At 40.4% G+C, this 15,853-nt stretch overlaps 1 protein-coding gene across 5 annotated transcripts in view; it reads right to left on the bottom strand.

The window, feature by feature from the left end:
- Positions 1-5,149: 5,149 nt before the first annotated feature.
- The window catches only part of rai14 (retinoic acid induced 14), a 210,030-nt gene continuing 199,326 nt past the window's right edge, over positions 5,150-15,853 (bottom strand). For all 5 annotated transcript variants that reach the window (XM_073064192.1, XM_073064191.1, XM_073064194.1 and 2 more), the window contains 2 exons: positions 14,766-14,831; positions 5,150-11,092 (listed from right to left, as the gene is read on the bottom strand). In XM_073064192.1, the coding sequence (XP_072920293.1) occupies positions 11,015-11,092; positions 14,766-14,831 (144 nt within the window). In that variant the 3' untranslated portion in view covers positions 5,150-11,014. The remainder of the gene's footprint in view (positions 11,093-14,765; positions 14,832-15,853) is intronic.

Here is a 15,853-nt window from a genome sequence, read left to right as displayed (position 1 = left end):
ACATGGTTGGTGACGCCGAAGTCCGGCTCTCCGTGGCCGTGTCCCGCAGTGTTTTGACGTGTGAAGTTCTCGAGAGGCTTGTCCCTTATCACAAACATACATGGAGCAACATTAGGCCTGTCGAATCTATACAGCTTCACTCATGGAGTATTTCAGGGCAGGAACTGGGTCCATCTGAAATATTCCATCGGTTCCTCACTCAACCTAGAACATCGGAACAGCGAAGATATATACATCAGGACGCTCCTTATCGACTGCAGCTCGACATTCAATACTGTCATCCACACAAAACTAATCTATAAGTCCAAGACGTAAGCCTTAATACCTCCTTATGCAATTGTGTCCACTTTGCAGAGCCTATGCGGTTTGGATTGGCAACGGCAGCTCCGCAATCTCCATCAACACAGGTGCACCACAAGGCTGTGTGCTTAGCCCCCTGCACTACTCGCTTTAAATTACAATGTGTGGCTAAACACAGCTCCAATACCATATTCAAGTTTGATGAACCCCTGCCGCTGGCCGAATCAAAGGCGGCGATGAATCGGCACAGAGGTTGGGGACTGAAAATCTGGCTGAGTGGGTGCCACGACAATGCTGTATGTGTTTCCATCAAACTCGTGCCATCTGCCTGCAGATGGTCTATGCTCCTTCAACATTCTTCTTGGATCTGTTTCCACCATCTTCCTTGGAAGTGTGTGACTCTGAAATACTTGCCTCGGATACATCATGGAAACCATCTTATCTTTATGAACTCTGTCTATAGTTCTCGCTGCCTCAGTGAATTAGCCAGCATAATCAAAGACCCCATCCACCCAGCACATTCTCTCTTTACTCCCTTCCTATCTGGAAGAAGATATAACAGCTTTAAAGATTGTACAACCAGGTTCAAGGACAGCTTATGGTTCCCTAATACAATGAGGTGAACTCCCGACCTCACAATCAAATGATTGAATGTTGTTATTTCCCTGCATTGTTTCACTTTTAATGTGAGTGGAGGGAAGTTTAAGGGAGATATCACAGAGAGGGGTAAGTACCTGGAAGGCACTGCTGGGGGAAGTAGTATAGGCAGATACATTAGGAACTCTTTGGCCCTTGGATTAAAAAAAATGGAGGATTATGGTGTGGTGAACTACATATACCTGTCTGGACACGCCCACTGCGGATTGCTCCTGTGGCCCCTCCCACAGACCGTGGCTCCTCCCACAGACCCCGGTATAAAGGCGATTGAGGCCTGAGCCCGGCCCTCAGTCTCCAGGATGTAGTATGGTGGTCAATTACTGTTTGTTCTTTCTTCCAGTCAATAAAAGCCAATATCTCGCCTCACGTCTCAGAGAGTTATTGATGGTGCATCATATGGGTTACCTGGAAGGAAAGGGTTAGATTGATCATGCATCAGGTTAAAAGGTTAACTCCAGAGGACCACAACCTTGTGTTGGTTTGGAGGCTGGTGTGTGCCTCAAAGACCTGAAGGAGATAAGGTGAGAGAGAGAAAAGGAGATGGGGAATGGTGATGGGGGGCATTACTGGAAGTTCAAGAAATTGAACCTCCTCCCTCACTACTATTCAGGGCCCCAAACAGTCCTTCCAGTTGAGGCGACACTTCACCTGTGAGTCTGTTGGGGTCATATACTGTGTCCGGTGCTCCCGGTGTGGTCTCCTGTATATCGGTGAGACCTGATGTAGATTGGGAGACCCTTTATTCAAGCACCTACGCTCCATCCGCCAGAAGAAGTGGGATCTTCCAGTGGTCACCCATTTTAATTCCATTTCCCATTCCCATTCTGATATGCCAATCCATGTCTTCCTCAAATGTCACGATGAGGCCACACTCAGGTTGGAGGAACAACACCTTATATTCTGTCTGGGTAGCCTCCAACCTGATGGAATGAACGTCCATTTCCTGAACTTCCAGTAATGCCCCGCCCCTTCCCCACCATTCCCCAACCCTGTTTCCCTCTCTTACCTTATCTCCTTGCCTGCCTATCGCCTCCTTCTGGTGCTCCTCCCCCCTTTTCTTTCTTCCATGGCCTTCTGTCCTCTCCTATCAGATTCCCCTTTCTCCAGCCCTGTATCTCTTTCACCAATCAACTTCCAGCTTTTTACTTCATCCCTCCCCCTCCCAGTTTCACATATCACCTTGTGCTTCTCCCTCCTCCCCGCCCCCACCCCCAGCTTTTAAATCTACTCCTCATCTTTTTTTCTTCAGTCCTGCTGAAGGGTCTTGGCCCAAAATGCCAGCTGTACTGTTTTCCATAAATGCTGCCTGGCCTGCCAATTTCCTCTAGCATTTTGTGTGTGTTGCTTGTATTTCCAGCATCTGCAGATTTTATCTTGTTTGTGATTGGAATACTAATCAGACCACCTACATTTTCATGCAGATTATTTGAAGATTAAAGGCTATCTTTATTTGTTGCATGTTCATTGAAACATATGGTGAAATGTGTCATTTATGTCAATGACCGACACTGTTCGAGGTTGTGCAGGGGGCAGCCTGCAAGTGTTGCCATGTTTCTGGTGTCAACATAGCATACCCACAACTTACAAACCCTGACTAGTATGTCTTTACAACATGGGAGGAAACAAATTACCTGGAGGAAATCCATGTGGTCATGGGGAGAACGTACTTATAGACAGTGATGAGAATTGAACCCTGATTTCCAATCACTGGCACTTAACAGCAATTTTTTCCAAGAATCAAATTTGAAATAAATGATCTGAATCTTGAAAGTGGTTTATTAATCACTACACTATTGCCACTGTCATTTTTCAGTATGATCTCTAGAGCCTTACAAACTTCCCTTTCAGAAATGTGTGGGTTTTCTCCCGCAGTCCAAAGATGTACAAGTTAGTGGGTTAATTGGCCATTGTAAATTGCTCTGTGCTTTGGTTAGGGTTAAATTGGGGGTTGTTGGGTGGTGCAGCTTGAAGGGTCAGAAAGACCTATTCCACGGTGTATGTCAATAAATAAATACTCATCCAGGTCATTTTTATATGCAAATATTGAGTCTGCCTCCACTGGTACTCCTAGTAGTGCATTCCATTTCCTATCACTCACACTGCAAAGTATAGTCATCATGTTACCTCTGGGCCTTTTACCCTTACTGTTCATTCCATAACCCATAGTTGTGGACTCTTCCATCAATGGGAACAGTTTTTTTTTTTTGCATCTACTATCATACCCTAGAAGACTTTAAATTTCCTCACCAGCTCATCCGTTTCAAGTAGAACCTCAACTTCTCCATATAACTAAACTTCCTAATCATTGGAATCATTTTTGAGCAAAAACCTCTACATTGGTGAGACCCGTTGTGAATTTGCAGACAGCTTCATCAAACACCTCCATTTCATCCCCCAAAAATGGAACTTTCTAGCCAAACATTTTAATTCCAAATCCCATTGCCATTCTGAATTGTTAGTCCATGGCCTCCTCTTGTGCTAAGATGAGGCCACCCTCAGGGTGGAGAAGCAACACTTTATATTCTGTCCAGGTAGCCTCCAACCTGATGGCATGAATATCGATTTCTCCCCCCCCCCCCTTCTTCAATTCAGAGAAAGATAGGTTCTTGATTAGCCAGGGCATCGGGATGTAGGGATGACTGGAAAAATTGGATCAGCCCATGATTGGTGGAGCAGACTCGATGGGCTGAATGGCCCACTTTGGCTTCTGTATCTTATGGTCTCATGGTCTATTCCCCACTCTGGCCTTTAACCTCTCCTCACCTGCCTATTACTTCTCCAAAAATCACTCGAACAAGAACAGCTTGTTAGCCCTCTAAGGTATCGGCTGTGCTGGATTGAGTGTTGTGCAATGATTTGGAGGTGATAAGAGAGCTCAAGGTTAAGGAACCCTTGGGGAACAGTGATCACAATATGATTGAGTTCACTTTGAAATTTGAGAGGGAAAAAATAAAATCCAATGTGTCGGTATTTCAGTGGAATAAAGGAAATTACAATGGCATGAGAGGGGAACTGGCTGAAGTTGACTGGAAAGGGACATTTGCAGGAAGGACAGCAGAGCAGCAATGGCTGGAGTTTCTGCAAAAAATGAGAGAAATGCAAGACAGATATATTCCAAATAAGAAATTTTCAAAGGGAAGAAGGACACTACCGTGGCTAACAAGTGAAGTCAGAGCCAAAGTAAAGACAAAAGAGAGGGCATACAAAGGAGCCAGAGGGAAGACAGAGGATTGGGAAGCTTTTAAAAACTTGCAAAGGAAACTAAGAAGGTTGTAAGGAAGGAAAAGATGAATTATAAAAGGAAGCTGGTGACTAATATCAAAGAAGATACTAAAAGCTTTTTTTAAGTATATAAAGCGTAAAACAGAGTTGAGGGTAGATATAGGACCAACACAAAATGACGCTGGAGATATTGTAATGGGAGATGTAGAGAGGGCAGAAGAACTGAATGTGTATTTTGCATCAGTCTTCACAGTGCAATACGTCTGCAGTATTCCAGACATTCAAGAGTATCAGGGAAGTGAAGTTTGTGCAGGGAAAATTATGACTGAGAAGGTGCTCAGGAAACTTAATGGTCTGAGGGTAGATAAATCTCCTGGACCTGATGGAATACACCCTTGGATTCTGAAGGAAGTAGCTGGAGAGATTGCAGAAGCAATAACAATGATCTTTCAAGATCCTTGTTAAGTAGTGGAAATCGCATGGTCAAAAGTGCTGGCAAGTGCATGTGCCTTGCCAAGTGACCAAGTTGATTTTGCCAGTTCTGTATACTGATGACTGAGGGAATGAACAAGTGGGGCAGTGAAATGGGTGCCAGTCACGAAATCGACTTCAATCACCTTGAGTGATGATTTGAGTTGAACACTGTCAAGGACAATGGAGTAAATTCCACTTATAGATAGAGGAACTATTTTGGGGAAAGCAGGTGGCAATCACTTGGGGCAGGACACCCAACCTCTCTTAATATGGCTTTAAGTGATATTGACAAATGGCAACACAGGGAGCAGAAGACAAATGGCAGTCTGAGTTCTTGTGCCATAGAACGTTTTGAACCAAGTGACCTTTCTGAAAAAGCAAGGGACCGTCCCCAGTCTCCCTTTAATATAGGCTTAATGACCAAGATAAGCAAAAATTAAATATTTGGACGTTGACTTAATTGTTAAAATATCAAAGATAATGACACAATCACAACTTTAATAACAAAAACAATTTATTATCCAAAAATACATAGTACTGATTTCAGTGGATTCTAATGTCATTTTGAAGTTGTAGTTTAGGCAGATGCAATAAATAAAAACATGGTTTATTGCTCTTATGTCAATATAGCAGTTAAAATTTATGTCAGAAGTGGTATATTTTACAATTTCAACACCAGAGTTTACAAGCCAACATTTCACACAGACCCCAGAGACGTGCCCCCATCTCAGTACAACTTATCCTAACTAAGCATTATACAAACATTTTAGGATGGGCTGGGTGTAGCTGGTGTCATAGTAGGCATTATATTTTTATAAAAAATGATTTTTAAACTGGAGGAACTAGTAATATATTTTGCACAAAAACTGTTTGGCTTGACCTTAGCTTTCTCGTTAAGTGCATGAAAATAGCTTTTAGTTCAGGTGAATATTAAATATTATTTTGATCATGAATTGGCTAAATACATGGCTTCCAAATGAAGTCATTTGGATTATGCGAATGGTCATACACGAGGTTTAATGCGTTTTATCTAAGCCATGTTCACTTAAAAGAACAATATGATAGAATGAAAACAGTCCATCAGACTTTAGAACAAAAATACTGGAAATACTCAGTAGGCCAGGTACTCTAAAGGGGAAGGTAGGAGAAATGGTTTTATTATTTCAACTTGATGAGAGACTGAGACATTAAAATTGAAAGAATGCTTGATTTCTAACTTCCTGTTGAAGAGACAGAAGTGGTGGAGAGGAAGGAAAATATCCAATGTTGGGGGGGGGGGGGAGGGTTGTGAAGATACCAAATGAGATGAAAACAAATATTGGAATTATGAGACACAAAATGCAGCAGATCCTGGAAATCTGAACTAATACAATGATCAGAATGTGTATTAGGGGAGCATTTGAGGAGAGAGAAGAGAATAAAATCTTACAGATTGATTATAACATATATGTTATAATCAATCTTGTAAGATTTTATTCTCTGTTTTTATGATTATCTTTCATAAATGTTTATAGCACTGAAACGGGCCTTTTGACCCTCCCATCCATACTGACCATTTTGCCCAGTTGTGCTTCCCATTTGCCTGCATTAGGCTTATATTCTCATATGCCTGGCCCATTTAAGTCTGTCATACATGCCTCTTAAATGTGGTTACTGCATCTGAATCCACCACCTCTTCTGTCAGTGCATTTTAGATATCGACCACACACACACTCTATAAAATAAGTTTCTCCTCAAATGATCTTTAAAACTTACTCTTAATTAAACCTATGCACTCTTCTTTCACATACTTCTACCATGGGAAAATATTTTAACTACCTAGCCTATCTTTGCCCCTCAATCCTCTACACTTGTTTAATTTTTCAGTCTTCTTCAACCCAGGTGAAACAAGCCCAACTTGCCGAATCTCACTGAAGTCCAGACAACTTACTGATACATCTCCTCTGCACTCTTTCAGGCACCATCACATCCTCCCTATAATGTGGTAATCAGATCTGCACTCAATGCTCAAAGAGCAGCCTAATAGTGTTTTGGAAAGTTGAAGCAATGTCCCAACTTTCATATTTTGTGCTCTGACCTATGAAGAAAGGCATTGGCCTTCACTACCCTACTCAACCTGTGTAGCCACTTTCAGGGAACTGTGGGCTTAGACCCTCCCCTAGGATCCAAGTCTCTGTTCATCAATATTTTAGTGTCTACCACTATTTGATTTCCCAAAATGCATAACCTCACACTTGGGATAAATTCCATCTGCCAATATCCCACACAACTTTCTATATCTCGACATAGCCTTAAACACCATTCCTTGCTGTCCAAAATAATCTTAATGTCATCTGCAAATTTGCTAATCAGACCTCCGACATTCATGCCATTAATATGTATAACAAGCAGCGAAGATCCCAGCAATGAAGACTGCAGTTTCAAATCAGAAATTACCACAACTATCCTCTCACTCCCATCACCAAGCCAATCTTGGATCTAATTAGCCATCTCACCACGATTCCTGCAGTATTGTGCAAGAAAACCCAAATTTCATGATATATATGAGTGATGATAAACCTGATTATGATGCGTCTTCTGTTGTGCCCTGAGAGTGGGAAGAGGTAGGGAGGGAGGAATTATAGTTAGGAAAAGGGGAGAGGGGAGGGAGTGAGAGGCATCAGAGAGATATTCTGTAATGACCAATAAACCAATTGTTTGGCATCAGGTGATCTTGCCTGGTGTCTCAGGGCTGGGTGTATCTGCACCAACACCCCCCCCCCCACCCCTGGCAGTCCTCTGCCACCTGTACCACACACCTCCACCCTCACCATTCCCAACATCCTTCGTTCCTGCCAGATTTACTAACTTGCTCACCGCTCTGGAAGCTCAGCAGCAGACATATGGATCAAATGAAGGTTTATGAGAGTGGTCTAACAATCTGCATTTGATCTATCCAAATGGAGAGAAAATCACATTTGGAGTACCCACCACACCAGGCAGCATTTTCCAGTGGCCACCCATTTCAGTTTAACTTCTCTTTCCCATATGTTGATCCATGGTCTCCTCCACTGTCATGGTACAACCACTCTCAAGTTGTATTACTTCCAGTAACTTTTCCCCCCTGCTCCTCTCATTTTCCATTTCCCATTCTGGTTCCCCTCCTAGCCCTTCTCTTCTGCCTACCATCTCCCTCTTCATCCTCTTTCTCCCATTATTCATACTCCTCTTCTGTCAAGATTACTACTTCTTTGGACCTTTACCTATTCTACCCATCACTTACTAGCTTCTCACTTTATCCAACTTCCCCCTCACTCAGCTTCACCTATCACCTGCCAGTTTGTATTTCTTCCCCTCCCTAAACCTTCCTACTCTGGCTTCCACCCCCTTTGTTTCCAGTTCTGATGAAGGATCTTGTCTAAAAAATGTTGACCCTTTATTCCCCTCCACAGATGCTGCCTGACCTGCTGAGTTCCTCCAGCATTTTGTGTCTGCTGCTCTGGACTTCCAGCAGCTTGTGTTTAAGATCAAAAGTATTGAATAGACAATACACAAAATTAAGAAAAAAAATAAAGGTGTAGGCAAGTTGCTTTTTCACTGAGTATTTGGTTCCATTTGGTTTGGATGGCCCATGGGCAACAGGAGGGCTGCGGACATGGAACCGCCCAAGTTATCTTTCAGTGAGTCACTGAAGGCATTTTTATAACTGGGTAGAGGGGAGACTCCCTCTTCTACTGTTGGATGTCATATCAGTACTTGGCAGACCAACTAGAGAGTATGCATTATTTCATTAAGTGCAGAAATCTAAACCTATATCATGTCCTCCTGTCATTCTTGCAGCTTGCATTTCCTTTAGTTTCACAATGTTGTGTACAATTCTGCATTAGACTTAATTAACTGCTATGTTGCCTTGAATATTCATATTAATCTATTATACACTGAATTTCAAGACAATCAAATAATATTTGTCCTATACTCATTATAGGGAAATCTGAAGTACCCTGGCAAGAAATCCCTATTTTATGTTAATTTGTACTGTGCAGGCAGTGTTATATTGTTCACATTTTAAATGCACCTTATGCCAAATGTAGGTCTTCTGGAATCTATACTTTTATTTGTTAATTTATTTGTAGTAATATTACTTTAAGTGTTGTATGTGTGAGTTATACGTATTGAGGTTTGCACCTTGGTTTGAAGGAACATTGCTTCATTTAGTAGTATACATGTATAAGGTAGAATGAAAATAAAATTGAACTTGAACAGTCAATGTTTAGTGGTGGTAAAATATAAACAGGCAATAAAGCAATTTTAAAGAAAATATTGAATGTGAATTAAAAATACCCTTGTCTAGCACATTTGTTTTAAAACTGTAAATTTCTTTGCATATTTTAGAAGAGTAGGTTAAAGCATTTTTAAAAACAAATATAAGCAAGTAGTTCACAAAAAGCTCAAAATTACATGTGCAAACAATTCCAGTGGGACAATGCACAATATAAATGCCGACTATTAATTATTCATGCTTTGTTTGCTTAGAAAAACAGTATAATCTCACTATCAACACTAGGTTAGTTCACACAACTCCAATTGCAAGATGTTGTTATTGTATGATTATTCAAGTTAGTTTGTATTTAGCTTTTCACCAAGCTCAGTACACCAAGTACAGTTCAGTACTCCATGACGACTATTTTATGCACTCCCCCGCCCCCCGAAATGATTTTAATTGTATTTAAAATAATTCTTCTTCCAAGACTGATCTTCCAATGTTGCCAATTTTAATCAAATAATCTACAATCTGAACTGAAATGTGGATTATAATGCTGACCATGCTGGAATATCTAATTTAATAAAAAAAACAAGTTGACTATCTAATCCAGTTACTTAGTAAAATGTATTCGTGCATTATTTCCTTTTAATGTAACTCTTTTAATGTAATATTGAGTTTTTTAACAACTATGATTTATTTTCTCACAGTGTCAGGATGTGAATGGTCAGATATTACATAGACACATGAATGTGACATGCAAATCTGTTCATTGTTTAGATTAGTATTAAATATGCTGTCAGATCAAATATTACGTGCAGCATTGTGCTGTAAATACTGAAACTATTTTATTTTAGCAACTAATTTGTTATCTGTTCCTGATTTAGAGAAGGTCACACAGGATTACAGAATAAGTAAAAAAAACTTGTCAATAATCATTTAATTTACAAATCTATCACTTAACTATACAAATGGTACAATTAATAAGTTGCAATTGCAGTTTTGTATAGATCTACCAAAATTTACTGTACACTGTATAGCCTTTATGTAGCATATTGTATTCACATAATTGAATAATGGCTTGACTTCCCAGGTACTGTTTCAAACCTTCAACAGGTCTGCCATTCGATTTTCTAGAAATGAACCAATGCATTAAGCTACTAACTAGTGACAAGTGATTAAATATCAGTAACTATTTCTCAAAATGCATAAAATAGTTTCGTTGGATAAGTACAAGGAAATAATTAATTTAAACCAAATAAATAAGGTTTTACAAAAAAAAACTTACGATGGAGCAAAAGAAATTGCTTTTCAACTTCTGCATCATGTTGAGATAACAGGGTGGGCCGTGGAGTTGACTGAGCAATGAATGCACCATTAGGGGTGGGGGGGGGGTGGGGAAGAGGGGAAGCAGATTTAAAATGGAATGCTTCAAAAGAAGAATAATAGCAAGACTTCACTAACTAGGCTGACAAAGATAAAAAAAGGGAAAAACAATGTTGCTGTGATTCCTGGAGCAACACTAGTCAAAAAAAACCGTGCAGAATTTTACAACTGATTTTCATGTAACCCATCTTTATCTAATCTTGACGCTAACTTCTATCTACAACTCCAACCCAAATCTTTCAGCTAATTTCCCCGTTTTTCTCTTATTTGGCACAGCTTCCCAAGGGTTACATGCACTGTTTGGGATGACAAGATGGCTTTAAGCTTCATTACTGTATTCTGTGTCTGCATCTCAAAACAGCACATGCTATAATTTATCATCTATTTTTACTAGTACATATCTGATCTTAGTTGTTTCTGGTTATTACCATAACGAACAATATCATGATTTTGCCGTACTTACACTAAATGAGTATTAACAGACATAGCATAATGAAGTTCTATAAACTATTATGTTCCCACAGAAATTCACCATGGGCAGATTTGAACAAACATACAGGCTACATACCATGAAACACGATGACAAGGAAGACACAGCTAGTAGGTTGAACAAAGAAAGCATCTGAAAATTATTTTTCTTTGCAACTTTAATCAACCATTATCCCACAATCATTGTTTAACAGCAGTGACTAAAGAATATTCAGCAATTAGCATACTTAGGTGATGTTATACATTTTACTTCATTTGTGTTGGAGCTTTGCACATGGTCAAAATCTGTTTCAGAGCTTTCTGAACATCTTCATCCATTTGACCCTGGAAAATAACATTAGAACAGCATGAAAGCGTTATGTCAAAATTAAAACTTCTGGCTCCAAAACAGATGCAGTAGTGCAATTAAGGTCCTTAAGGGTTAGAATTGATTTTTTTTTTAATTGACACATATACAGAGGAACAGTGAAAAGTTTGCCTTCTATTAAGTTCATACAGTTCAGATCATTACACAGTGCACTGAGGTAGTACAAAGTAAAACAATAACAGAATACAAAATAAAGTGTGACAGCTACAGGGAAAGTGCAGAACAGTAAATAAGGTACAAACATAACGAGGTAGACTGAGGTTAAGCTTCCATCTTATTGTACTATAGTCTTACAATGCTTGAGGATGATACCACACAAATAGAAGCCTCAGGATGCTACTTAACGGCATTTGTGGACAGTGTAGAAAAAGGAAGGTATTGGTAGTTTTAGCTAGAAAAACAGGTTCCTGCCCACTCCCATCTCAGTACTAAGAAAGCAGTATTCAGAATACATTGGACAAATTTGACATGAATAAAGTTTCTTAGTTTTTTTTAAAATTACATACACCTAACAGGTTTACTATAGATGCATCTTAACCTCTTAAGGAATAATACTAAACTTCTCTGCTTCACCCCTCCAAACGTGTGAGCTTTGGTCAGATGGTATGTTGAAGATTTAATGATCTCACCTTTTTTTTTTAAAAGAAAAGGCTTATCATTCAGAGAGGGTAGGGGGTAGAGATACGTCTCTACCAAAAGAGGTGTAAGGCGCTCCTTCCCTCTGCTGGCCTGCAGGTCACCCTTGGGCAAGGTGTAGCACCTGCTTAGCCCCCAATCAGAGTCACGTGAAGCCATGGGAGCAGGTGGTGGATGCTCATATGAGCAGCTGGTGCACATCACAAGTCCTGGTTATAGTATTAATGGTAAGACTCTTGGCAGTGTGGAGGATCAGAGGGATCTTGGAGTCCGAGTCCACAGGACGCTCAAAGCAGCTGCACAGTTTGACTCAGTGGTTAAGAAGGCGTATGGTGTATTGGCCTTCATCAATTGTGGAATTGAATTTAGGAGCCGAGAGGTAATGTTGCAGCTATATAGGATCCTGGTCAGACCCCACTTAGAGTACTGTGCTCAGTTTTGGTCGCCTCACGACAGGAAGGATGTGGAAGCCATAGAAAGGGTACAGAGGAGATTTACAAGAATGTTGCCTGGATTGGGGAGTATGCCTTATGAAAACAGGTTGAGTGAACTCCGCCTTTTCTCCTTGGAGCGACGGAGGATGAAAGGTGACCTGACAGAGGTATACAAGATGATGAGAGGCATTGATCAGGAGGATAGTCAGAAGCTTTTTCCCAGGGCTGAAATAGTTGCCACAAGAGGATGCAGGTTTAAAGTGCTGGGGAGTAGGTACAGAGGAGATGTCAGGGGTAAGTTCTTTACTCAAAGAGTGGTGAGTGTGTGGAATAGGCTGCCTGCAAAGATGGTGGAGGCGGAAACGATAGGTTCTTTTAAGAGACTTTAGATAGGTACATGGAGCTTAGAAAAATAGAGGGCTATAGGTAAGCCTAGTAATTTCTAAGGTAGGGACATGTTCGGCACAACCTTGTGGGCCAAAGGGCCTGTATTGTGCTGTAGGTTTTCTATGTTTCTATGTTTACGCGACCATTGACACCAGGCAGACAATCTCTGAAGAGTATTGATAATGGCTGGGATTGCCCGTCTTGTAAAGACACTGCCCAGAGGAAGGCAATGGCAAACCACTTCTGTAGAATAAATTGCCAAAAGCAATCATGGTCATGATCGCCCACGTTATATGACACAGCATGTGATGATGATGACAGCATTTAGAAACCTCAGCTCCTCCCTATACATTCTGGAGAGAGCTTCTGCCATTTCCACTTGTATTTTCCCCAGCTCTCCACTCAAGGCTTTTCTATTTTAGAGTGCTGACGTGCATGTAAGTGCCTTTTCTCAACTATTTTTCCCTTAGAGATGACAGATACCAAGTATGTAATTTGTAGATAAAACAGCATTGTCTCAACAACACTCTGCCTCATCTATTGCTTTGAACTGTTTTTACTTATTTATAAAATAGTTAATTTTGCTCCTTTTTGTGTCCTGTTTTTCTGCTTTTACAGATTTCCCCTACACTTTCTGCTTATTTAAATAATGTACTATGAACCTGACATTTACCATTAGCCTATTCTATTGTGTTCGTGCATTCAACTTCTTTAATGATAGGGTACACACAATGACCACTTTATTAGGTACAGAGATCAAGGTTTAATGTGTTGTGCAGGTTACTTGAATTACTATTTTATAGATTTGCTGAGTAGGCCCACAAGAAAATGAATCCGAGGGTTGTATATGCACATTGATTAAAAAAAACTTACTTCGAACTTCCTGTCAGCTTGAACCAGTCTGACTGTTTTCCTCTGACCTCTCTCATTTTCGCCCACAGATCTGCCGCTTACTGGCTGTTTCTTTTAAATTTTTCACATCATTCTCTATAAACTTTTGTGCATGAAAATCCCAGGATATCAGCAGTTTCTGAGATACTTAAACCACCCCTTCTGACAATAACAACCATTCCACAGTCAAAGCACTTAGATCACATTTCTCCCCCATTCTGATGTTTGTCTGAACAACAAACTGAACTTTGACCACGCCTGTATGCTTTTATGCACTGAGTTGCTGCCACATGATTGGCTGATTAAATATTTACATTAATGAGCCTGTGTACAGGTGCACCTAATAAATTGGTGATCGAGTACATTGGTTAGGTTGCCATTACTTTCCTGATTCCTTCCCATCATAGCTTGAATCTCAGCAATCTCCTTTTCAATCTTACCTGCGACTCATTTAATATTTTCCACAGTTTTACCTAACATTTTTCCCTCCTGTTCAGCTTTCATAGATCCCTTTGCAAGTCCCTGAAATTTGCCCTCCTTCACTATGGATACCTTCTCATTCCTCCTCATTTTCTTTTAATGTTACTTCAATGGAAATCTTGAGCAACACACAACAAATGCTGGAGGAACTCAGCATGTCAGGCAGCATCTATGGAGAGGAAAGGAGTCCTGATGATGGGTCTCAGCCCAAAGCATTAACTGTTCATTTCGCTCCCTGGATGCTGCCTGACCTGCTGAGTTCCTCCAGCTTTTTGTGCAATATGTCCAATATGCAGAACCTCTTGTGTCTTCGTTGTCTTTCAATGAGTTCTAAAATGCTACCAGTTTGGGTCTGACAACTTTGTAAGTCTCTTACTTGGACATAACACTTTCCTTACTTTCTCTTGTCAGCCACATACAAGTCACTTTTCCTGTTGCATTGAGTATTAAAGGGTTTCTTTTATGCATGGCACATTTTATTGAAATAGGGAAAAGCTGGTCGTACAGAAATAGGAGGAACAGTGCGGTTGTATCACAGATTCAGGAACACAGGTGCAGCCGATGTGCAGTTTACATGCTATTCTGTGATGGGTGAGAGAAAAGCTTACAGAAGAGCAAATGGGGGAGATGGGATTTCTCTGAGGACTACTGTTGATGCAAAGGACTGAACAGTTTCTTCTATGCATTATTAAATATCATTATATCAAGAACGAAAGAAATCCTTGCGAAATAAACAAAATGCCATTTCAGAATTCATGGCAAAATACCTTTTGAATATAAAAGGATTATTAAGGAAATGTACCTGTACAGCATACAGAAGATGCATACGATAGACAGATACTACTTCATGGTGTCGTTGATTCGCTTCCTATGAATAAGATAATTACATTTCATTAAATGAAGCAGTTTAAAAACACACACGAAGTACAATGACTGAAAAGTTCATGGGGGGTGGTGGTACTTTTCCTGAAGATGGTCACCGTTACCAATATCACCCCATGTAGTTCAATGTCAGATTTTGTTTGATAAACATCCTTTAAAACAGCTTCGATGCTTTTACTACCTTGAAGTATCTGTGAGCTGTTGTGTTTTGTTCCAGAAGATGAAAATGAACCTTATTTATTTTATTTAGAAATATCACGGGAACAGTCTCTTCAAGCCCAATGAGCCCACGCTGCCCAATTACACCCATGTGACAAATCTACATACTAACCTGTATATCTTTGGAATGTGGGAGGAGACTGGAACATCTGTACCAGAATATTTCGAAGTCTATACCTTATACATGGTAGCGTATCAGTTAGTGTGACGCTATTACAGGTCAAAGAGCTGGAGTTCAGAGATCAATTCCAGTGTCATCTCTCTAAGGAGTCTGTACATTCCTCCCCATGAACGTGTGGGCTTCTTCTGGGTGCCGAGGTTTCCTCCCACATTCTAAAGACATACTGGTTAGTAGGTTAATTGGTCATTTGGAATTGTCCTGTGATCTGCCTCGGGTTTGTTTGTTTGTTTATTTCGTTATTTATTTATAGAATGATTGATTGATTGATTGATTGAGATACAGTGCGGAATAGTCCCTCCGGCCCTTCGCGCCATGCTGCTCAGCAACCCCCCGGTTCAATCCCAGTTTCACAGGACAATTTACAATGACCAATTAATCTACCAACTGGTACATCTTTGGACTGAGAAAGAAAACCGCAGCAGCTGGAGAAAAGCCACACGGTTACGGAGAGGACATATAATCTCCTTAAAACTGAACCCAGGTTGCTGGTACTGTAAAGCATCGTGCTAACCACTATGCTATCGTACTGCCCTAAATAGATAGGTTGCTGGGCGGTAAGGCTTGTAGGGTTGAAATGGCCTGTTCTGCACTGTATCTCAATTAAAAAA

The sequence above is a fragment of the Hemitrygon akajei genome, chromosome 13 (assembly GCF_048418815.1).
Source record: "Hemitrygon akajei chromosome 13, sHemAka1.3, whole genome shotgun sequence".
Taxonomy (NCBI): Eukaryota; Metazoa; Chordata; class Chondrichthyes; order Myliobatiformes; family Dasyatidae; genus Hemitrygon; species Hemitrygon akajei.
The sequence above is the reverse complement of the archived record's forward strand: the minus strand, read 5'-3'. Positions and strand labels throughout refer to the sequence as shown.